At 48.4% G+C, this 23,797-nt stretch overlaps 2 protein-coding genes across 2 annotated transcripts in view; both read right to left on the bottom strand.

Annotated features, from left to right (window-relative positions):
• SHC2 (SHC adaptor protein 2) overlaps positions 1-10,856 on the bottom strand; it is an 80,768-nt gene extending 69,912 nt beyond the window's left edge. The window contains 2 exon segments of the mRNA XM_087704993.1: positions 1,973-2,554; positions 10,821-10,856. Coding sequence (XP_087561119.1) covers positions 1,973-2,554; positions 10,821-10,856 — 618 coding nt within the window.
• A 5,050-nt stretch (positions 10,857-15,906) lies between these two features.
• On the bottom strand, positions 15,907-21,872 carry CIMAP1D (CIMAP1 family member D). The gene is made up of 4 exons (XM_087704980.1): positions 21,821-21,872; positions 20,077-20,187; positions 17,952-18,059; positions 15,907-16,397 (listed from the first exon to the last, which is right to left on the bottom strand). Exons 1-4 carry the CDS (start codon positions 21,870-21,872, stop codon positions 15,907-15,909), a joined length of 762 nt encoding a protein of 253 aa, XP_087561106.1.
• Positions 21,873-23,797: the final 1,925 nt, after the last annotated feature.

Genomic DNA, 23,797 nt, shown 5'->3' with positions numbered 1-23,797 from the left:
AAAAAAAAACACGCAACATTCACAGTTTCCGTGGGCCTGGATGTTTCACAAGCCCCCCGGCCTGCTGGAGCAGCCAGGACTTGGTGGCTTTGCGGAAGGCCGGGAGGGTAGTAAGGGTCCGGATCTCCACGGGGAGGTCATTCCAGAGGGCTGAAGCTGCAACAGAGAAGGCTCTCCCCCGGGGAGTCGCCAGCCGACATTGGCTGGCAGATGGAATCCGGAGGAGACCTAACCTGTGGGATCTAATTGGTCTAAGGGAGGTAATCGGCAGGAGGCGGTCTCTCAGGTACCCAGGTCCGATGCCATGTAGGGCTTTATAGGTAATGTCCAGCACCTTGAAGCGGGTCCGGAGACTAATTGGTAGCCAGTGCAGCTCGCGGAGGATAGGTGTGATGTGGGTGTACCTGGGTGCACCCACAATCGCTCGCGCGGCTGCGTTCTGGACTAACTGAAGTCTTCGAAACACTCTTCAAGGGCTGCCCCTTTATTTATAGTTTACAGAGTGGTCTGCAAATGTTCCTTCCTCCTCCAAGGTTACCCAATATCACACACACACACACACGCACACGCACACACACACCACTCCAATTGGTCTTCCAATTTTCCAAAATAACTCTTGAAGATGCAAACCAGTGATCTTGGAATCCATAACTCAAAAAGAGAAACTGAGATAGGCTTCCTATCCTGTATTTCAGCACCCTCAAAAATCTGTAGAGGGCCCCCCTCACTTCTTGACACAATCTGCTCAAGACGATTTGCAAGAAGGTTTATATTCCGCTTTCTAATTCCATTCCAGGCCAAAACACCAATTATTTGCGGATTAACAGATGAGCAGAGTTGGGACCTTGTAGGTCATCTAGTCCAACCCCGTGCCCAAGCAGGAGACCCTACACCATTTGTGACAGATGGCAGTCCAATCTCTTCTTGAAAGCCTCCAGTGATGAAACTCCCACAACTTCCGAAGGCAACTTTTGTTCCATCCCTCGATTGTTCTCACTGTCTGAAAATGTCTCATTATTTCTAGGTTGGATCTCTCCTTGATCAGCTTCCATCCATTATTCCTTGTCTGGCCTTCAGGGGCTTTGGAAAATAGCTCCACCCCCTCCTCTCTGGGGCAGCCCCTCAAATATTGGAAGACTGCTATCCTGTCTCCCCTGGTCCTTCTCTTCACTAGACTAGCCATGCCCAGTTCCTGCAACCGTTCATTGTATGTTTTAGCCTCCAGTCCCCTAATCATCTTTGTTGCTCTTCTCTGCACTTTTTCTAGAGTCTCAACATCTTCTTTATAATGTGGTGACCAAAATTGGATTGCAGTATTCTAGGTGTGGTCTTACCAAGGCTATTTAGAGTGGTATTAGTACCTCCCTTGATCTTGATTGTGCCCCTCTGTTAATGCAATTTAGGATTGCATGATGGTGCTGGTTTAACAGAGGCTATTTCAAATAATTAAACAATGATGGGACAATGGGATCAGCTCCTAAGAAAAAGGTCTGGAGTTTTAATATGCTCGGAATATTCTGAATACTCTGAAATTCAGAGTATTCATTCTGTAACCTGCCTATTACCCCAGAGAACATACTGTCACATTTCAGGGGCACAACAGTGGAGGAGAAACTATATCCCCCCAGGTTGCCTCTGAGCATGTGCAAAGAGCAGTCCCCAAAGACCTCTCGGAGAGATGGAGAGGGAATCGCATCAGCAAAAGCCCACCCGAACAGTTAACGAGAAATGTAGAAAGCTGTAGTGGTACTAGATCAAAATCCAAACGCTTCCTGTTTTGGGATTGATGGGCAGGGCCAGATTTTGGGGCCATCTACTTGGTAGACCCAAAGGTGGCAAACCCACCGCCAAAATCAGCAGAACCTCCAAACAAACATGGGATAGACCCCAGCCAACGCCCCCCCCCACCCTCCAAGCCAAAAGATAGCTCAGCTGCATCATTGGATAACGGAAAAGACAAAAGGCTACTCACTCGGACGATGTAGGAGACTCCGGGGCCTAAAACTCGGTCGTCGGGATGCAGCCAACCTTGGACCGGTTTGCTGATGAAACTCCCTTTCCGGCTCCACTCCTCCCCAGGGGCTCGGGGCCCCGGGGCCCGAGGCGTCTTCCTGCTCCCGGCCGTCCCTCCTTTCAGCCTGCTGCAGGGTGTGGCACAAACCGGTTCGCAAGCACTGAGGACGGCGGCCAGGCCTGACCCCGAGGCCGATGAAGGCACCGCGACGCCTTCGGCCTCTGCCAGGCTGCCGGTTTTGACCGATGAGGAGAGATCTTTGTTGGCACTGGACGGGCTGCGGCTGAGGAAGCCGGACGGGCTGGAGAATTTCCACTGGGGCATCTTTGGGAGGAGGGTGCAAAAAGTGGTGACCACCTCCTGTTCCTCCCCCAGGGGAGATGGGGGGTTCACGGGGGCAGCAGGGGGGGCTGGGGAAGAGAGCGGGGTGGCCGCGGTGACTTTGCTGCTCATGGCTGGCTTCTCAGAGGGCGTCAGCGAGTCCTTCCGAAAAGGATCATGCTTGGAATCTGTCCGCTTGCCCTGCTGTGGATGGTCTGGCTAAGTGGTTTTAGAGTGCTTAGATGACTCTTCTCCTCCGGCTCGCCTATCATCCCTGCCACAGCACATCAGTTCCCCCCCCCCACTCCCCTCCCAAGCCTAGGAACAACCTCCCACCCCCACCCCCTTGGGAAGATCAGTTCACACCATGATGTCATGGCACTGTGGTTTCTACATTCCCCCCCCCCCGCCACCCTGACCAACTGCTGCACACTCCGAGGGACGAGGGATGGACGGATGCCGAGATTTTTTTTCCTCCGCTGGGATGGCTCTGCCCATCTCCTTTGCAGAGATGGTGTAGAGAGTGGCTGGGGGGGGGGGGGGGAGATGTGAGAATATGTAACAGGCAAGAAGGAGAGGAAACATTATGAGGGAGGGAGGGAAGAAAGAAACTATAGATGGATGGATGGATGGATGGATGGGTGGGTGGGTGGGTGGGTGGGTGGATAGATGGAAGCAGTGAACAAAGGAAAGAAGGAAAGGGGAGAGGGAGGGAGGGGGAAGTAGAAGGAGGGAAGTAGGAAGGGAGGGAACTAGGGAGAGAGGGGGAAGGAGGAAATAGGGAGAGCGGAAGGGAAGTAGGGAGAAAAGGGGGAGGGAGGGACGTAGGGAGGGAGGGAAGTAGGGAGGAAGGGAGGGAAGTAGGGAGGAAGGGAGGGAAGTAGGGAGGAAGGGAGGGAAGTAGGAAGGGGGGAGGAAAGTAGGGAGGGTGGGAGTGAAGGAGGGAGGGAGGAAAGGAGGAAGGATGGGAGGGAAGGAGGGAGGAAGGGGGAGGGAGGGAAGTACGGAGGGAGGGAAGTAGGGAGGAAGGGAGGGAAGGGGGGAGGAAGGGAGGGAGGGAAGTACGGAGGGAGGGAAGTAGGGAGGAAGGGAGGGAAGGGGGGAGGAAGGGAGGGAGGGAAGTAGGGAGGGAGGGAAGTAGGAAGGAAGGGAGGGAAGTGGGGAGGAAGGGAAGGAGGGTGGGAGGGAGGGAGGAATAGCAATAGCAATAGCAATAGCAGTAGACTTATATACCGCTTCATAGGCCTTTCAGGCCTCTCTAAGCGGTTTACAGAGAGTCAGCATATTGCCCCCAACAATCTGGGTCCTCATTTTACCCACCTCGGAAGGATGGAAGGCTGAGTCAACCCTGAGCCGGTGAGATTTGAACCGCTGACCTGCTGATCTAGCAGTAGCCTGCAGTGCTGCATTTAACCACTGCGCCACCTTGGACAGTGGTGGGTTCCTACTGGTTCGGACAGGTTCGGCTGAACTGGTAGTAGCTTGGCGGCCTGAATCGCTGGAACCGGCAGCAATCCAGGCCTGCCACGATCCCGAACCAGTTCTCCCAGCGGTGTTTTTTGCTTCTGCGCAGAACAATTTTAGTTGTCCTGTGCATGCATGCGTAGGGCACATCTAGCATGCGGGCACGGCACAACCCTGAGCAGTATTCCCAGTTTGGCAGTAGTCTCTGCCAGAACCCACCCCTGGGAAGGGAGGGAGGAAGGAAGGAAATTCAAATTGATTGAGTATTAGGCTTTAATTCATTTTGGTTCCCTCTACACCCTCTTTAACCCAGGTGGCTTCCCAGGAGCTTTACAAGTCAGGCTGACATTTACAAAAGCCCTCTCAGAGAAGGAAATCTAATAAGAAATAAAGGGCTAAAGCCAAATTTAGATGAGAACCAAATTAGCCCATTTTCATCCTAACGATTTCAGGTGTCAAGGCTGGTCGCACACCTGGCAAAATCATTCAGAAAGCAACAAAGCCGGCAGCCTTTGCATCCCCTTGGGGGAACCTCCACTTAGGAAATGCCAGAAGCAATCTTTGCAATATCAGCAGGCCGGCCCTCCAGGTTACACCCCCCCTCCCCATTTCCTTCCCCACGGACCCTTTAAGACATGCGGACTTCAACTCCCAGAATTCCTCAGCCAGCCATGTCCTTCCTCCCTCCCTCCCTGCCATCTTTTCTGCCTCCCGCCCTCTTAAAGTTTCCTCAAAAGCAAAATAGGGGAAATCTGGGAGTTGAAGTCCATGTGTCTTGCAGTTGCCAAGTTATAGAGAATATAGAATAACAGAGTTGGAAGGGACCTTGGAGGTCTTCTAGTCCAACCTCCTCCTTAGTCAGGAAACCCTACACCGCTTCAGAAAAATAGTTATCCAATGTCTTCTTTAAAATTTCCAGTGTTGGAGCATTCACAACTTCTGGAGGCAGGTGGTTCCACTGGTTAATTGTTCTAACTGTCAGGAAATTTCTCCTTAGTTCTGGGTTGCTTCTCTTCTTGATTAATTTCCACCCATTGCTTCTTATCCTGCCTTCAGGTGCTTTGGAGAATCTCTTGACCCCCTCTTCTTTGTGGCAGCCTCTGAGATATTGGAAGACTCCTATCATGTCTCCCCTAGTCCTTCCTTTCATTAAACTAGACATACCCAGTTCCTGCAATCATTCTTCATATGTTTTAGCCTCCAGTCCCCTAATCCTTTTTGTTGCTCTTCTCTGCACTCTTTCTAGAGTCTCCACATCTTTTCTACATCGTGGTGACCAGAATTGAATGCCGTATTCCAAGTGTGGCCTTACCAAGGCCTTATAAAGTGGTGTTAACCCTTCACGTGATCTTGATTCTCTCCCTCTGTTGATGCAGCCTGGAACTGTGTTGGCTTTTTTGGCAGCTGCTGCACATGGCTGGCTCCTATTTAAATAGTTGTCCACTAGGACTCCAAGATCCCTCTCACAGTTATTACAATTGAGTAAGGTGCCACATATGCTGTACCTGTCAGTGGCGAAATTCCATTTTTTTTTACTACCGGTTCTGTGGGCGTGGCTTGGTGGGCGTGGCAGGGGAAGGATACTGCAAAATCCCCATTCCCACCCTACTCTGGGGCCACCCAGAGAGCGGTGGGATTTGCCAGTTCTCCAAACTACTCAAAATTTCCGCTACCGGTTCTCTAGAACCTATCAGAACCTGCTGAATTTCACCCCCGTACCTGTGCATTTTGTTTCTCTTGACTAAATGTAGAACCTTACCTTTTTCACCGTTGAATTTCATTTTGTTAGATAGCGCCCAATGTTCAAGTCTCTTCAAGATCCTTCTGTATCTTAAGCCTGTTTTCTGGAGTTGTTTGGCAACCCCTTTGCAAGGCATCTGCTGAGGCCTTGATCAGTGTTTTTCAACCTTGGCAACTTGAAGATGTCTGGACTTCAACTCCCAGAATTCCCCAGCCAGCATTCGGGAGTTGAAGTCCAGACATCTTCAAGTTGCCAAGGTTGAAAAACACTGGCCTTGATTCATCAGTGGCACCGGGAAACCAACATTTTCGAAGGTTCCTGGAACCCACGATGCATCTGATCATCATCGGGGTCACCATCAAACTCGTTTTAGTAGCAACTGGGTAGCAAAAAACAAACTGCCTAAAGTAGGCCTACTACTTGAATAATAATAGGGTCTTCAAATTATATACAGGTAGTCTTTTGACTTACATTTACGACTGTAGCGATGTCATTTATGATCAGAATTTGTGGCCTTCCCAGCCAGATTTCGACAAGCAAAGTCAATTGGACAAGCCACATTTAATTAACAATCGCATGATTCACTTAAGGACGCAGTTAAGATGGTCACAAAATCAGGTCTGATCATATGATGATGTCTTGCTTTACAACTGCACTGGCTTATGGTGGAAATTCGGGTTCCAGCTGTAGTCGTACGTTGAGGACTACCTGTCAAGAGCCAGAAGTCCAGGTGGTTCAAATGACTATAAAGGTTTATTGCAAACTTAAGCTCTCTGCAAGAATCTGAACTACTAACAGCCAAAGCAAATTGGTGGTAGATAAGGAATTCAGGGTGGGCTGGACTTAGAGAATTGAGACTGATGATGTGCTTGACCCCTCCCTCAGGTTCAGGCTGGTCATCCCCTACAATACCTGTACTACTGGACTCAGCAATATCAAGGTGATTTAAAACATTTAAAAAAGCAAAAGATAATAGAAAAGAACCCTGCAAAACAGCACAGGAGAGAAAAACAGGGCAGGGGGGAAATAAATCCAGAAGGGAAGGAGGGAGGGAGGGAAGGAGGGAGGGAGGGAAGAAGGGAAGAGGAAGGGGGAAGAAAGGAGAGAAGAAAGTAAGAGAGGGGAGGGAGAGAATGAGGAAGAAAGGAAGGCTGCCCTGGTGCATTTGGACACAGGCCAACATGTATGAAAACAGTGTCCTACAAGCCAAGAGCCCTCTGCGGTTTTAATCCGGATTTTGATTTAACTCAGATTTTAATTTTATCCAGATGCAGATTTGATCCAGAAAAGAAGGAGGGAGGGAGGGAGGGAAGGAGAGAGGGAAGAAAGAAATGAAGGGAAAGAGGAAGATGGGGAGAGAAGGAAGGAAAGTAGAGTGAAGAAACAAAGAGATAAGGAAGGAAGAAGGAAGGAAGGAAGGAAGGAAAGGAGGGAGGAAGGGACAGAAGAAGGAGAGAGAAGAAAGGAGAGAAGAAAGGAGAGAAGAAAGTGAGGGAGGAGGGGGGAAGGAACGAAGGAGAAAGAAGAAATTAAGGGAGGAAGAAATGGAGGAAGGAAAGAACGGAGAGAGAGAAGAAAAGAGAGAAGAAATTAAGGCAGGAGGGAGGAAGTAGAGAGAGAAGAAAGGAGAGAAGAAATTGAGGGAGGAGGGAGGAAGAAATGGAGAAAGGAAAGAAGGAAGGAAGGAAGAAGAGAGAGAAGAAAGGAGAGAAGAAATTGAGGGAGGAGGGGGAAGGAATGGAAGAAGGAAGGAAGAAGAAAGAAGAAATTAAGGGAGGAAGAAATAGAGGAAGGAAAGAAGGAAGGAGAGAGAAGAAAGGAGAGAAGAAATTAAGGCAGGAGGGAGGAAGTAGAGAGAGAAGAAAGGAAAGAAGAAATTAAGGGAGGAGGGAGAAAGAAATGGAGGAAGGAAAGAAGGAAAAAGAAAGAAGAAATTAATGGAGGAGGGAGGAAGAATTGGAGGAAGGAAAGAAGGGAGGGAGGGAGGAAGAAATGGAGGAAGGAAAGAAGGGAGGAAGAAGAGAGAAGAATGGAGAGAATTAAGGGAGGGGGGAAGGAATGGAGGAAGGAAGGAAGAAGAAAGAAGAAATTAAGGGAGGAAGAAAAGGTAGAAGAAAAAAGCAAGGAAGGAGAGAGAGAAGAAAGTAGAGAAGAAATTAAGGCAGGAGGGAGGAAGAAATGGAGGAAGAAAAGAAGGAAGGAAAGAACGAGGAGAGAAGAAATTAAGGCGGGGGGAGAAGGAAGGAAGGAAGGAAGGAGAAAGAGAAGAAAGGAAAAAAGAAATTAAGGGAGGGAGGGAGTGTTCAATTCTCTTCTCCAGGCTTCCTAAAGCAGCCTCACCATCTGTTCCTATCCAGCTCCTGGGGGACAGGAGATGTGATACTTGGTAATGAGATCATGTTTCCCCCGTTAAGCGGCAACTGCGAAGCCAGCCTAAGCCCTCCACCTTGGAAGCCTGCTTCTCCTCCAGTCACACCTTGCTTTGTCCACACAAGGATGACATAATTAGTGCGAGGCGGCTTGGCTCCTCTTCGCCCACCAGGACATTTTCCCACTGCAAAAGTGCTCATTAAAAGAGACGGGGACAAGACTTGGGAGATGCTCCACTAACTCCTCCAAACTCTCCTTCCTAAGAGGCTCTGGATGATCCTCGGGAGGGGGGGCGGGGGGAGGGAAGATGCCGCAGCCATTGTGAGAGGCCGCCTGCTTGAAGGTCAAGCAACACGCTAAATATCAAGTTCAGAATAGAGATGGAAGGAACCGTAGAGGACTTCTAGTCCAACCCTCTGCTCAAGCAGGAGGCCCTAGATCCGTGATGGCACGCATGCCACAGGTACCGCTCAGAGCCCTCTCTGCGGGCACATAAGCCATCGCCCCAGCTTAGCTCCACTGTGCATGCGTGCGCACCTACCGCCAGGCCAGCTGGTTTTGGGGTCTGCCATGCATGGACAGGGGCAAGGTGCAAATGGGGTTCATGCACACACACACGGGGGCAGGGGAGCACAGGGGAGTGTGCACATGCACAGGGGGAACATAGGGGGGTTATGCACGCATGCACGGGGAGCCAGGGTTCCAAATAGCATCCAAAAGTAAATCAGAGCCCGAAGCAAAGTATTGCTCAATTGATTAAGAGAGCCATGTTGGCACATCTGGGAATACCTGAATCTGAAAGCTTCCCGGTTTTCCCCACCCAGTTGAAAGTCCAAGATCTTTCCCCACACCCACAGGTCCATCACATGGTCCAATTTCCCACTGCCGTGCTGGCAGTTTCCACCCATCCAATTCCAGTCAGGTGCAGAGAGTTCCGAGACAACAGATGACCTTGGCTTTCTAGGAAGAATGTTGTTATGACTACGTATCATCTAACTCCATACAATCCTCCCTCCCATTTTCTCACAATAGAGAAATGCATAGCAGAATAATAGAAAGTGTGGCAGGCCAAAGCTCCCAAAAAAAGGATGGCTGCAGGCCTGACATGGGGGCCATGCGCACATGCATAAGGGGTGGGGTACATGTAGGGGGGGTCACGCACGTATGTGTGTGAGGCAGGGGGAGTGCAGGGGGTTTGTGTGTGCATGCACAGGGGCAGGGCATGCAGAGGGGGTCTCGTGTGCATTGCATTATGGAAGTGTGTACGCACTTTTGCCACACAACAATGAAAAGGTTAACCATCACTGCCCTATTCCACTTGAGACAAATGGTTATGCAACATCTTCTTAAAAACCTCCAGTGTTGGAGCATTCACAACTTCTGGAGGCAAGTTGTTCCACTGGTTAATTGTTTTCACTGTCAGGAATTTTCTCCTTAATTCCAGGTTGCTTTTCTCCTTGGTTCGTTTCCATCCATTGTTTCTTACCTTGCCTTTTGGTGCTCTGGAAAACAGGTTGACACCCCCCCCTCCTCTTTGTGGCAGCCCCACAAATACTGGAACGCCGCTATCATGTCACCTTTAGTATTTCTCTCCCCTAGACCAGTGGTCACTATTGGCGGCCCGCCAGAAAATTCTGGTCGTCCGCAGAAAAATTATTTCCATTTTTTATATTGCACTAAATACTATTTATCTTTTTTTAAAAATAAAAAAAAATCATATTAGCAGTCTGCGGGATTTAAAATTATGAAATCCAGTGGTCCTTGAGCTCCAAAAGGTTGGCAACCCCTACTCTAGACTGGCCATACCCAAGTCTTGCAACCATTCTTCCTGTGTTTTAGTCTCCAGAACTTTAATCATCTTAGTTGGTCTTTGCACTTTTTCCAACATCTTTTCCCACCTCTAGGGGGCGGTGCTCATCTCCGTTTCAAAGCTGAAAAATCAGATGTCTCCGTGGTCATGTGGCTAAATGTCAAAGGCGCATGGGATGCTGTTGTGGCCCAGCAGGAACCGTTGGAGCTGCCACCAGACTCCGAAAGCGAGGGGCCCTGTGAGTCGGCTCTGGAAGATGTGGAGGACCCTGGTTCCAACTCCGAGCAGGGCACAGAGAGGCTGGTTGGCCACCAGGAGGCGCCTGAGGCCTGGAGCAGCAGTGAGAGCCAAAGGGAGTGTGCTCCCGAAGTCAAGCATTGGAGTAGTGGGGAGGAGACAAGGGAGCGTGATCCTGACGTCATGCATTGGAGCAATGGGGAGGAGACAAGGGAGTTGGTCCTGGATGCCCGGCAACGGAGGGCTAATAGGTGTAAGGAACAGTTACGCAGTTACAGGAGATAATTGAACTCAGCTGGTGGTAATTAGGCTCCTCTCAAGACTATAAAAGGAATGGCTTTCCACACGCTCGTCGCAGGAATCAACATATTTACTAGAGCTGGAAAAGCTATCGTGGCTCTCTTGGCAGGCTGGATTGCTGCCAAGGTCAGTCTGTGCTGGATTGCTGCCAAGGTCTGGTCTGTGTGTTAAGAAATCTTTGAAGTATCTTTGTCTCGGCGTGCTTTGATGTAGGACGAGGGGGGTCAGAACAGGACACTGTTACCTTCCCACCAAAGGTGGTTCCTATTTTTCTACTTGCATTTTTTTACGTGCTTTCGAACTGCTAGGTTGGCAGAAGCTGGGACAAGGAACGGGAGCTCACTCGGTTACGTGGCGCTAGGGATTCGAACCGCCAAACTGCCGACCTTTCTGATCGACAAGCTCAGCGTCTTAGCCACTGACCCCTTTTACTAAGGCTTTATGAAGAATCATACTTCACATGATTTTGATTCTACGCCTCTGTTTATACGACGGAGGATTGTATTATAACCTCAGGATACCACGGTAGCAAAGAAACCAGCGGTGGGATTCCCTTACCTTACCTGGCAATTGTGAGCGCGAGCACGCTTCACTCGCATGCGCCTCAGGTCTGCACATTTGCACTGCCTTCTGAGCATGTGCAGTGCTCGCGCATTACGTCGGGACGGGTGGGTGGAGCCTCCTGCAGCCACTGCTACCAGTTCTGTAAACTGAAAACTACTTAGAGAGGGCTGTAAACAGTGGTGGGTTTCCAAAAAATTTCAAACTTACTCTGTGGGTGTGACCTCCTTTGTGGGAGTGGCTTGCCGGCCATGTGACCTGGTGGGAGTGGCTTGCCGGCCTTGTGCTCTCTCTCTCTCTCTCTCTCTCTCTCTCTCTCCTTTTGTTTCTCTGTCCCTTTTTCCTTTTTTTCTTTCATCTCTCTCTCACTTTTTCTTTTTTTTCTTTCTTTCTTTATTTATTTCTTCCTTTCTTTCTCTTTCTCTCTCTGTGTGAGTCTGTCTGTGTCCGTGTGTGTGTTTGTGTGTGTGTGTGTGTCAGTGGTGGGTTTCAAAAAATTTTGGAACCTCTTCTGTAGGTGTGGCCTGCTTTCCGGGTCCACTGGTGGAACCTCTTCTAACCAGTTCGGTAGATTTGACGAACCGGTTCTACCGAACTGGTGCGAACTGGTAGGAACCCACCTCTGGCTGTAAAGCACTGTGAAGTGGTATATAAGTCTAAGTGCCATCGCTATTACATAAACCAAAAGACAAAACAGTTTTAGTCATTGAATGTAAATTACACGGGTTAATCTAAACCTTTGTTTTCTATTTTGTCCCTGTTTGGCTTTAGCCCTTCATGCGCTATCTGGAGTTCCCCCCAAGTGAGAGAGGCAGCTACGTTTAAATATTTATATTTAAATAAAGAAGCCCACGGTCTTTGCTTCACTTGTGTCTCAGCCACAGCCAGTTAATGCATAAATCATTTTCAAAGCTGCTAAGGCAAAATGGGAATACGGAAAGCATAATTGCTTAAAGGGAGGCTGATTCTCTATTCCATAAAACGCACACACCAACGCAACCTAACAACAAAGAGAACAAAAAACAGCAGAGAAACAAGTCGCAGACCTCTAACGTTGCCTGAGTAAACAATTTCCTCATTTTACAAAAGGCACAATACAAATCTGACAGCGAAAAACAAACAAATCACATAACCCTGTGGCATGCTTCTCTAAATATGCATAATTGAACAGAATATTGCCATTGCACTTAAGCACAGAACAGAAAGAAAGAAAGAAAAAAGAAATAGCAGTTTAATTTCGCTATACTAGCAATAGCAATAGTAGCAATAGCAGTTAGATTTATATACCGCTTCATAGGGCTTTCAGCCCTCTCTAAGCGGTTTACAGAGTCAGCATATCGCCCCCACAGTCTGGGTCCTCATTTCACCCACCTCGGAAGGATGGAAGGCTGAGTCAACCTTGAGCTGGTCAGGATTGAACTCCTTGGTGTGGGCAGAGTTAACATAGCAATAGCAATAGCAGTTAGACATATATACCGCTTCATAGGGCTTTCAGCCCTCTCTAAGCGGTTTTACAGAGTCAGCATATTGCCCCCAACAACAATCCGGGTCCTCATTTCACCCACCTCGGAAGGATGGAAGGCTGAGTCAACCCTGAGCCGGTGAGATTTGAACAGCCGAAACTGCAGAAGTGCAGTCAGCTGAAGTAGCCTGCAGTGCTGCATTTAACCACTGCGCCACCTCGGCTCTACTACAATGTTAAGAAGACACATTAAAAACCAAAGCAGCTGTTACCCAGCCGAAGGGAACTGGGAAACCCCGAAGAGGTGAATGTATATATACAGCAAAAAGAATACTGTAGATCAGGGGTGTCAAACTCAAAGCTCGGGGGGGCAGATCCGGCCCGTGGGGCTCCTGTCCTGGAAATAGCAAAGTCCGCTGTGCCTCTGCCAGCAAAAAATGGAATTTGAGAGGGCCGCATGCAGCCCTGCTCTACTCTGTTTTCGGCCACGCCGCTCTCCAGCAGCCTTCTGCCAGTGAAAACGGGCCACGGGAGAGGGCTCCGTTTTTGCCCGCTGAGGGCTATCGAAACAAACTGAGAACAAAACAAAAGGAGAAATGTTTCCCCTTTTGCATTTGAGCATGCAAGAAGGAAGGAGAAAGGGAAAGAAAGAAAGACCTAGGAAAAGAAGGGAAGATGGGAAGAGAGCAAGGAAGGAAAAATAAGGAAAGAGAAGGAAGGAAGAAGAAAGGAGAATGAAGAGGGAAGGAAAAAGAGAAAACTAGGGAAGGGAGAGAGGGAGAAAGGAAGGAAGTGTTGAAAGAAATGTCCTTCTGGGTTCAGCTCCAAGTGGGGAAGAAGACACTGGAGACATGGAGGCTGCTTGGAAAGATGGTTTATTGTTGGACAGGGCCAACATGGCTTGAGCCCTGAACAGAAAAGGTGATCACATGTTTCAATGTTGATGGAGAAGAAGAGAAGGGCTGAGGAAGGGGCTTGCTAGGCTTTTTATACCCTGTTTAGTCCCACCTCTCTGTTTCCTGTTCCTGTGTAAGAAATGTATTCTGACTGGTTGTCAGACTCCCATGGTGCCATGCAGGGGGCTACTCTCTAGGCTGTGATGAGTTCTCAGATGCCTTGTGGTCAGTTGAGTAATATCCCTTCCCCCTACAGCTGCAGTGAGGAGAAGTCTTTATTATGTAAAGTGGGCTAGCCTGGCCATCTTAATGGCCCATTAGCTGGGGAGGGGCAGAAAGCTATAGGCAACTATTCTGTCTTTTAAAACATGTTTCTTTTCACATCCAGAGAAATATTCTGCCTTTTCAATATTTCCTAGGATATTTCATTTTTCTGGGAGAGGGCTGGATGATAACTTCCCACAGAAGGAAGGAAGGAAGGAAGGAAGGAAGGAAGGAGGGAGGGAGGGAGGGAGGGAGGAAGGAAGGAAGGAAGGAAGGAAGGAAGGAAGGAAGGAAGGAAGGAAGGAAGGAAGGAAGGAAGGAAGGAAGATTATAATGAGATGAGGGATGGTCTCAGGGAACTTGTGCCTTAGCACTTAGCCACAAGTACCCCCGACACGACTGATGTGGAGCTGACCACGCCCACCCATGCCCACCCTCAGCCCTCCAAGGTCAAACACAACCCTGATGTGTGTAGGGGTGTGTTCCGGCCGCCATTACTACCGGTTCGGCACTCAAAATATTTTGCATGTGTGTGCTCGCTTTGCTCATGCGCATGCCAGACATGCTCTCCACGCACATGTGCTTTTGCACTTCAACCGATCTGCGCATGTGCACATTTAAAAAGGAATAAAAATGAAATTTTTTTTCCAATGAAGATTGTTCTGCGCACGTGCAGAACAGAAAATCAAGATGGGGCCGCCGAGGATAGAAGCGGTACAGTCACGTCTCCACTGGAGTTACAGCCAAACCGGACCGAATGGGTAGGAACCAGGGGTGGGTTCCTGCCAGTTCTAACCTCTTCTATAGAAGAGGTTCCACAAATCTACAGTGCCGTTTAGAACCGGTTCCTGCTCCCTCCCCCCGCCCGTCCGCACATCATCAAGATGAAGAGCGAAAGGAGGAATTCTGGGAGTTGAAGTCCATAAGTCTTAAAGCTGTCAAGTTTGAACACCCCTGGGTTTTTTTCCCTAAAGGGTTAGGGGTGCGAGGGTCTTGTAACTTGACAGATTTAAGACTTGCGTGCTTCAAATGCCAAAGTTTCTGAGCCAACATTTTGGTTGCTAAGCAAGAGCGTTGTTAAGTGAGTTTCACCACATTTTACAAGTTGGCCATGCCCACCCAGTCACATGGCTGGCAAGCCACTCCCACAAAGCAGGCCACACCTACAGAAGAGGTTCTAAAAAAATTTGAAACCCACCACTGGTAGGAACCCACCTCTGCTGATGTGTCCCTCAATGAAATCGAGTTTGCTACCCTTGCTATAGACAAATTAGACCATACAAAACGTATTATTTTTACAAATAACTCAAGGATGTGAGCATTTCCCGCACACCTTCCTCCTCCTATTTTCCTCACAACAACCCAGTGAGGTGGGTTGGGCTGAGAGAGGGATTGGCCCATAGCCACCCAACCGGCTTTGGTGTAAAAGGCGGGACTAGAACTCACAGTCACCTGGTAATTGGCCGAAAGTCACCCAGTTGGCTTTCAAGTCTAAGGCGGAACTAGAACTCACAGTCACCTGGTGATTGGTCCAAAGTCACCCAGAGGGAGTTAACCATTTTAATGTATTTTATTGTATTTCATTTTATTTTATTTTATTTTATTTATTTGTACCGTATGACTATCATTAAGTGTTGTACTTTGATTCTTGACAAATGCATCATGCCCTTTAAAAAAAAAATTATTTCTCATATATACATTCACAATTATATAATCTCATAACTGTTGTTAATAATATGTATTTATAACAATTTTTCTCCCCTACAATTGACAATATAATTGAGCTTGCTTTCTTACCATCCCATACACCCATCTTATTTTACAACAATCCTACTTCTTCTTCCTTCCCTCCTTTCTTCTCTCCTTCTCTACTTCCTTCCCTCCTTCCTTCTCTCCTTCCTTCCCCCTTCCTTCCCTCCTTTCTTCTCTCCTTCTCTCCTTCCCTCCTATCTTCCCTCCTTCCTTCCCTCCTTCCTTCTCTCCTTTCTTCCCTCCTTCTCTCCTTCCTTCTTCCTTCCCTCCTTCCTTTCCACCTTTCTTCTCTCCTTCATTCCCTCCTTCCTTCCCTCCTTTCTTCTCTCCTTCTCTCCTTCCTTCCCTCCCTCCTTCCTTCCCTCCTTCCTTTCCCTCCTTTCTTCTCTCCTTCTCTCCTTCCTTCCCTCCTTTCTTCTCTCCTTCCTTCCTCCTCTCCTTTCCCTTCTTTCCTTCATGCCTTTTTATGTACACTGAGAGTTTATGCACCAAAGACATATTCCTTGTGTGCCCAATCACACTTGGCTAATAACTAATTCTCTTTTCTCTTTTCTTTTCTCTTTTCTCCTGCTTTTACTCTCTATTAATTTGCATTCGTTTTGTAAAAAAAAAAATGAATTAAAATAATTAATAATCAAGAATTCATGAGGAATAACTTTTTTTTTAAAAGAAAAAAAATTAAGTGCTCCAGAAGGGCCAGGCTGTTCAGTTGCCCTACCACTCTGGAGCATCCGGGATGAATGGCATGAGATATTCCGAGTGTCGGACCCCAAAAGAGTATGAAGGCGCCCCTGTCTTGTGGATGGTCACTTTTTCTGGGCTGTGGGCTCCTGGCCCCGGAGTCTGGAAGGCTCTGGGGGGTTTCTGGAGCCTCTTCAGCATGGAGAAAGCTGGGGGTCGGCAGAAGCAGGCGGAAGATGCCTGGGGGTTGTAGCTGGCCGGGCCTGGGGCTTGGCCAGGGTCCTTGGAAGCTCTGCTTTTCGCGTTCCTGGCGGGGAGGGCCCGGGTGGGCTTGGAGGGTCTACTGGGAGTCCGTGCCCTGAGCAGCGAGGGGAGGACGTAGCTGTTGGGAGATGGAACGAGGTCCACCGGGCGGGATTTGGTGCGGGCAGCTATGGAGAAGGAGGGGGCCCTCGGCTGAAGGCTGGGCCCTCCTGGCTTTTTCTCCGGGCTGTAGGTACCCGGTCCGGGGCTTTGAGGCAGACCTGGGGAGGGGCAGAGGAGAGGGATGTGGAGTTTAGAGAGTTTTTGGTAATGGGAGAGAGAGAGAGGGAGGGAGAGAGAGGGAGGGAGGGAGAGAGAGAGAGAGATGGCCTTAGGAACCAGGGGCCAAGTAATGAATCCCTAGAACAGAGTCCCTCAGCTCATGCCTGCCTGCCTCTCTCTCTCTCTTTCCCGTCCTGCTTCCATCTTTCTTTCTTTCCTCCCTTCCTATTTTCTTTCCTCTTCCTTCTTTCTTTTCTCCTTTCCTCCTGCTGTCCCTTCCTCCTTCCTTCCTTCCTTTCTTTCTCTTCCTCCTTTTCATCCACCCTCTGTCCTCCCTTCCTCTCCCTGCTCCTTCTCTCTCCCAGTTTCCTTCTTCCATCCCTCCCTTCTACCTTTCCTTCCTTCCTTCCTTCCTTCCTCCCTCCTTCTCCCTCCCTTCTACCTTTCTTTCTTTCTTCCTTTACTCCCTCCCTCTTTCCTTCCTGCCTATTTCATTTCCTCCTTTCTTTCCTCCTTTCCTCCCGCTATCCCTTCCTCCTTTCTTTCTTCCTCTCTCTCCATTTCTTCCTCCCTCTCTCTGTTCTTCCTTCCTCACTCTCTCCCTGCTCCTTTTCTCCCTCCTTCCTTCCTATCTTCTCTCCTCTCTACCTCCCTTCTTCCTTCCTTCCCTCTCTCCTTCATCCTCCCTCCCTCCTTCTTTCCCCCTTCCTCCCTGGTTCCCTTCGTCCCTTCCTCCTTCTTTCTTTCCTCCTTTCCTCCTGCTATCCCTTCCTCCTTTCTTTCTTTCTTTCTCTCCCTCCTTTTCCTCCTCCCTTCCTCCATCCTCTCTTCCTCTCCCTGCTCCTCCCCTATCTCCTGCCTTCCCTCCCTCTCTTCTACCTTTCCTTTCTTTCTTCCTTCCTTCCTTTCCTTCTTCCTTCCTTCCCTCCTTCCCTCCTTTCTTCCCTCCCTCCTTCCTTCCTGCCTATTTCATTTCCTCCTTCTGTCTTTCCTCCTTTCCTCCCACTATCTCTTCCTCCTTTCTTTCTTTCTTCCTCTCTCTCCCTCCATTTCTTTCTCCCTCCCTCTGTTCTTCCTTCCTCACTCTCTCTTTGCTCCTTCTCTCCCTCCTTCCTTCCTATCTTCTTTCCTCCCTTCCTCCCTTCTTCCTTCTTTCCCTCTCTACTTCATCCTCCGTCCCTCCTTCTTCCCCCCCTTCCTCCCTGTTTCCCTTCTTCCCTTCCTATTTCTTTATTTTCTCCTTTCCTCCTGCTGTCCCTTCTTTCTTTCCTTCCTTCCTTCCTTTCTTCCTCTCCCTCCCTCCTTCTTTCCTTTCCTCCCTCTTTTTCTTTCCTTTCCTCCCTTTTTCTCCTCCCTCCTTCTGTTCTTCTCTCCCTCCCTCTTTCTTCCTCCCTCCCTCCTTCCTTTCTCTATCTCTTCCACCTTCTTCCTTCTTTCCTCCCACCTTCCCTGCCTCCCTCCCCCTTCCTCCTTCCCTCCCTCCTTCTTTCTTGTTTCCACATTCTTTCCTCTCCCCCCCCCCCCCCCCGGCACCAGTACTGCTTGAGTCTTACCTGCAGGTTTTGCTCGTCCCAGCATGGAGTAAGAAGGGCCCTTTGCCCTGCCAAAGCGTGTGAGCTCAGGGGACACGTAATAACACGGTCCAGGACTTGCATCGTGGGCTGAGAAGGAAGGAAGGAAGGAAGGAAGGAAGGAAGGAAGGAAGGAAGGAAGGAAGAAAGAAAGAAAGAAAGAAAGAAAGAAAGAAAGAAAGAAAGAAAGAAAGAAAGAAAGAAAGAAAAACATTTGTAAACGAATCTTCTTATTTAGGGCTAATTTATTCTAGCATTTGGCTGGGGAATTCTGGGAATTTGGGGGATATTTATATCCCGCCTTTATTATTTTTCCAAATAACTCAGGAAGGCGAACTCATCCAACACACTTGCCTCCTATTTTCCCCATAACAACAGCCCTGTGAGGTGGGTTAGGCTGAGAGAGACTGAAGTCCACATACTGCAAAGGTGCCAAGGATGAGAAGGAGGAGTCTACGGAGTCAACAATTAAACTTCCCACAGGTACTGAACCCTGAATGCAGGTAGTCCTCAACTTACAACAGTTCCTTTAGTGATTGTTCAACGTTACAACGGCAGTGAAAAAAAGTAACTTACGACAATTTTTCACACTTACAACCCGTGGTGGTGAACCTATGGTGTGCGTCTCTGCGGGCACATGAGCCGTTGCCCTAGCTAAGCTCCACCATGCATGCACAGAGGGGTCTCGCACACATGTATGGGCATAGGGGTGTGGCATTTCCCCCCCCCCCCCCCAAGCTCTTTTTTGGTCCCAGGAGGCTTCAGGGAGACCTGGTAGGCCCAAAATGGAACACATGGGTATGCCCCTCTCCTTGCAGCCCGTTTTTGATCCCAGGAGGCTTCAGGGAGGTCTGCTAGGCCCATAACGGGACATGGCTGGTGCGCCCCTCCCCACACAGCCCGTTTTTGATCCCAGGAGGCTTCAGGGAGGTCTGCTAGGCCCAAAATGGGACACGGGGGTACGCCCCTCCCCCCAAAGCTCTTTTTGGTTTCAGGAGGCTTCAGGGAGGCCTGCTAGGCCCAAAATGGGACATGTCGGGTGCGCCCTTCCCCCCGCAGCCTGTTTTTGATCCCAGGAGGCTTCAGGGAGGCCTACTAGGCCCAAAACGGGACATGGCTGGTGCGCCCCTCCCCACACAGCTCATTTTTTATCCCAGGAGGCTTCAGGGAGGTCTGCTAGGCCCAAAATGGGACACAGGGGTATGCCCCTCCCCCCAAAGCTCTTTTTGGTCCCAGAAGGCTTCAGGGAGGCCTGCTAGGCCCAAAACAGGACATGTCGGGTGCGCCCTTCCCCCGCAGCCTGTTTTTGATCCCAGGAGGCTTCAGGGAGTTCTGCTAGGCCCATAAAGGGACACGGAGGTGCCTCCCCCACAGCCCGTTTTTGGTTTTAGGAGGCTTCGGGGAGGCCTGCTAGCTAGGCCCAAAACAGGACACAGGGCGTGTGCCCCTCCCCCACAGCCCGTTTTTGTTCCCAGGAGGCTTCAGGGAGGCCTGCTAGGCCCAAAATGGGGCGTGTGTGTGTGTGTCATGTGCAGGCGCGGTGAGGTGGGGGGACGGTGGGGGGGTCGCATGCAGGTATGCGCAGGGGGCAGAGTGCATTGCATTGTGTCCCTGGGTACGATTTCAGCATACTAGGACAAAAAGCTTAGCCATCCCTGCTTACAACCTTTGCAGCATCCCCATAGTCATGTGAACAAAATTCGGGCTGTTGGCAACTGACTCATCATTATGACGGTTGCAGCGTCCCGGGCTCACCTGTTCCCCTTTTGCGACCTTATGGCAAGCAAAGTGGAAGTTTTGGGGGGAACAATCTCTTGCGACTAACCACCCTCATCCGGAGGCGGTTTTCATTTACCTTCCCTACTGGTTTGCAAATGTGTGTTTGTTGGCACGTGCGTTTTGCTTGCACATGCCCTGCCCACCCTCCGTGCATACGCTTTTGCTCAAAAAAACATCCCTAAATAGGGCAAAATAGAGCCAGGGAGGGTGTGTAGCCCCACCTGCGATTTCCGCTACTGGTTTGGCTGAACCAGTCCGACCTGGCAGAACACCACGTCTGCCCCCATCCTACTAGTTGCAAATGTTCAACAGTGCTGCTGTTGCTCACCAAGATTGTCGAGCCTCTGACGAAAGGAATAAGCAGGGCTGGTGAAGCGGGTGTAATCATGATTGACAAATCCAATTGTTGGAGGTAAGCTATAACATCCAGGGCCAGGACCTAAGGAGAGATGGAAACGTTTTATTTTTTTTATTTTCATTGATTCTTCTTCTTAACTTCATGATCACATCATGAAGAGCCCTGGTGGTTAGAATACAGTACTGCAGGCTAACTCATGGCTCACTCTAGGAGTTCGATTCTAACCGGCTCAAAGTTCCATGCCAGTAGCATTCAGACTTACATACCGCTTCACGGTGCTTTATAGCAATAGCAGTTAGACTTATATACCGCTTCATAGGGCTTTCAGCTCTCTCTAAGCGGTTTACAGAGTCAGCATATTGCCCCCAACAATCCGGGTCCTCATTTTACCCACCTCGGAAGGATGGAAGGCTGAGTCAACCCTGAGCCGGTGAGATTTGAACAGCCGAACTGCAGAACTGCAGTTAGTTGAAGTAGCCTGCAGTGCTGCATTTAACCACTGCACCACCTCGGCTCTATCGCACTCTCTAAGCGGTTTACAGAGTCAGCATCATGCCCTCCCAACAATCTGGGTCCTCAATTTACTGACCTTGGAAAAGGTCGGTAAAAGGAGGACCCAGATTGTTGGGAGGGCAAGATGTTGACTCTGTAAATCACTTAGACAGGGCTGTAAAGCTTTGTGAAGCGGTATATAAGTCTAAGTGCTATATCCTATTTAAATGTGATATGTGACTGGGTAGAGTGTTGCTTTGTTTATATTTATATCCACCATTCCTCAAGGCTTATTGCAAGCAGATCGCTATCTTATCGCTAGAACAAAAATATGAAGTATTTTGAGTTCAGAGACTAAGGAAGGATGGAGTAGATATTTAATAAAATTTATAAATTATATTTTATTACTTTTGTAAGTAACTCAAGCCAGCAAACACATGCAATATTCCTTCCTCTTCTTATTTTCCCCACAAAAAAATTTCTATGAGAATAGCTTGAAATAGATCTATACTAGTCTCCCTTCATTTATTTATCAGCAAAAATGCAACACAAACACAACACAAACCTTCCAGGTTTGTCTGCCTGGAAGGCTTCTAGGGTGGAGCTGAAAGGCAAAAGAGAAGAAGTATGCTCCCTCCCATATTTGGGCACACCAGGTGCTTTGACAAAAGAAAAAACACTTTTTATTTGTGTGTGTGTGTGTGTGTTCCAGCATAATTCTGGAACGCCTCGAGCAATTTCGACCAAACTTGGTACATAAATGACTTACTCTCTTGGGAAAAAATACTGTGGGGGTAAGACACCCCTAAAACCCCTCGGTGTTCTGTTAAGATGCAACCTGTTGTGCCTTTAAATGGCTTCTACTGTACATCCAGTGGAGTTGCCATGGTAACAGCTTCACAGTACTCCACAAGGGGTTCCCTCAGGTAAGAGGGAAAATCCAAGATTAGAAATTACGTTTGGTCCAGACATTTTCCCCCTATAAATAAATACCCGGGCAACGCCAGGTTATCGGCTAGTTATTTATCATTCAAAGTATCTAACTAATAATGAATCCCTGGTCATGTTTACAGTATATACAAAAACATGTTTGCTTAACCCACAACTAGTTGGATTCACAAAGACACCAAAGCAACAAACCATGGTTTACAATCCACACCAGGCTACATTCCAACACCTGTCACCACCCCACCCTACAGTATAATCACCGCTTTTCCCCGACCTGTCAAAAGGGCTTCAATCTTTGGAGATTTCTTGGGCTGAGAGTCTTCCATCTTGAACCCGCAAATTTCTTTGACGAAGGAGAGCCGGTCGTCTTTTTCTGCTTCCCCGACTGCCCCCTTCTTTCCCACCAAGGCCACTTACGAAGGAAGGCCAACGTTGTTTGCGTCGGAGGGACAAGCAAGAAAACTAAAGAGGTGTCCTCACCAAACAAACCAACAACTCAAAAGAGAGAGAGAGAGAGAAGAAGATGAAGCAAAGCAAACTCGGTGGGGAAAACATTGTCCGGGGAACTTTGGAGCAGTGAAATATAACTCCGTGGGGTGTGTTCTTGGAGATAAAAAGATGAGCTGTAAGCAGAGACGCAGCAGGTGGCCAAAGAGGGATTCTCTGTGTCGATTAAGTAGCTCACATAAAGCCAGTAGACTATCCAGGTGATGGCTAATTTGCCAGGAGGGGATCTTGAGAGATGGATGCACTAAAAGAGAGCCCTAGATTACCTGTCTCTGTTTCCTTCGGCCATTCGGAATCTGTGGATTAATATTGCATCCATTTTGTTCACCACAATATATATATATATATTCGCTGATAACGGATAAGAGCCTGTGGCCTAATGGCTAAGAAGTCTGCCTAGTATGTAATATAGCCCAGGTTCAAATCCCAGTAAGGGTATGGCTAGCTGATGAGAACTAAATAGCTTGAAATAGATCTATACTAGTCTCCCTTTATTTATTTATCAGCACAAATACAACAACAGGCTCAGATGAGGGCTCTCTGTGGGAGGCAGAGAGAGGGCCAGGGCCCTCTGACAGTTATCAATAGCAATAGCAGTTAGACTTATATACCGCTTCCTAGGGCTTTCAGCCCTCTCTAAGCAGTTTACAGAGTCAGCATATTGCCCCCAACAACAATCCGGGTCCTCATTTTACCCACCTCGGAAGGATGGAAGGCTGAGTCAACCCTGAGCCGGTGAGATTTGAACAGCCGAACTGCAGAACTGCAGTCAGCTGAAGTAGCCTGCAGTGCTGCATTTAACCACTGCGCCACCTCGGCTCTATCAGCTGCCTTCGGAGTCAGAGATCAGTGAGGCAGAAGAACAGCTGGAGCCTGTTCCCAGTGTGCGCATGAGCAGAGTGGCCAGATGAAGGAAACAGCTAAAGAACAGGAGTCAACTTGGGAGTAAGGCCACAGGTGGATGATGAAAGGCTCCTCCATAGGAAATAAAAGAGAAGCAAAAGGGGAGTGGAGTTTGCAGGAGACAATTAGTTTGTTTAATTGGTTCGTGACTCTCTGAGGCTCCTTACCAAGTTTTGCAGATGTCGGCCTGGCCGCTCTCCAAGCCAGATAAGCTCTGTGACTGTAAATCCTCCCTTGAAAGACTTTGCTGGATGTGAATGAGAAGAATTCACAGTAAATTAACAAAAGGGTTTTTTGTCTGGACAAGGAGTTGGCTTCATGTTCTTGTGAAGCCTGGGTCAGAACAATAGTAAGAAAAGAACACTTTGTAAATTGGTAAATAAGATTATTTGGTATAGGACGGCCTGAGTGCAGAAGGATATTTCTTTGTATAAAAGTTTTTATTTTTTATTTTTAGAAAAAGACAAACAAAATACGAAACATAAAACCATTATCAATTACATATACATCTAGCATGTCGTTTGATTACAAGCATTTGTGCATCACCGCTTTCAATTATATATAAAATCACAGATTGTCCATCAAGTATGCATAGGTACGTTATTATCATTATAGATCATATGCTCAGTTTACAATTGTTATTCCCTCATTTTGAACAAATATTCTAGAGATTAGATTCATGTATATAGCAACTTTCTATTGCATCATTATTAATTTATTTAGTAATAATATGTCTTTCTAGTACATGGATAGTCAACCTTTTTATACCTACTGCCCACTTTTGTATCTCTGTTAGTAGTAAAAATTTCTAACCACCCACCGGTTCCACAGAAATGGTGAT

The sequence above is a fragment of the Thamnophis sirtalis genome, unplaced genomic scaffold, assembly GCF_051295495.1.
Source record: "Thamnophis sirtalis isolate CommonGarterSnake01/CBP01778 unplaced genomic scaffold, rThaSir2_p1.2 scaffold_1, whole genome shotgun sequence".
In the NCBI taxonomy this organism is placed as follows: domain Eukaryota; kingdom Metazoa; phylum Chordata; class Lepidosauria; order Squamata; family Natricidae; genus Thamnophis; species Thamnophis sirtalis.
This window is presented reverse-complemented; position numbering and strand designations above follow the sequence as displayed.

What these genes read in the sequence shown, in the direction of transcription:
- CIMAP1D (XM_087704980.1), bottom strand. Translation starts at nt 21,872, where the DNA reads ATGGAAGACTCTCAGCCCAAGAAATCTCCAAAGATTGAAGCCCTTTTG. An exon ending in GATTGAAGCCCTTTTGACAG is followed by an intron (nt 20,188 to 21,820) that starts GTCGGGGAAAAG and finishes ATCTCTCCTTAG; the next exon opens with GTCCTGGCCCTGGATGTTAT. An exon ending in TCAGAGGCTCGACAATCTTG is followed by an intron (nt 18,060 to 20,076) that starts GTGAGCAACAGC and finishes CTTCCTTCTCAG; the next exon opens with CCCACGATGCAAGTCCTGGA.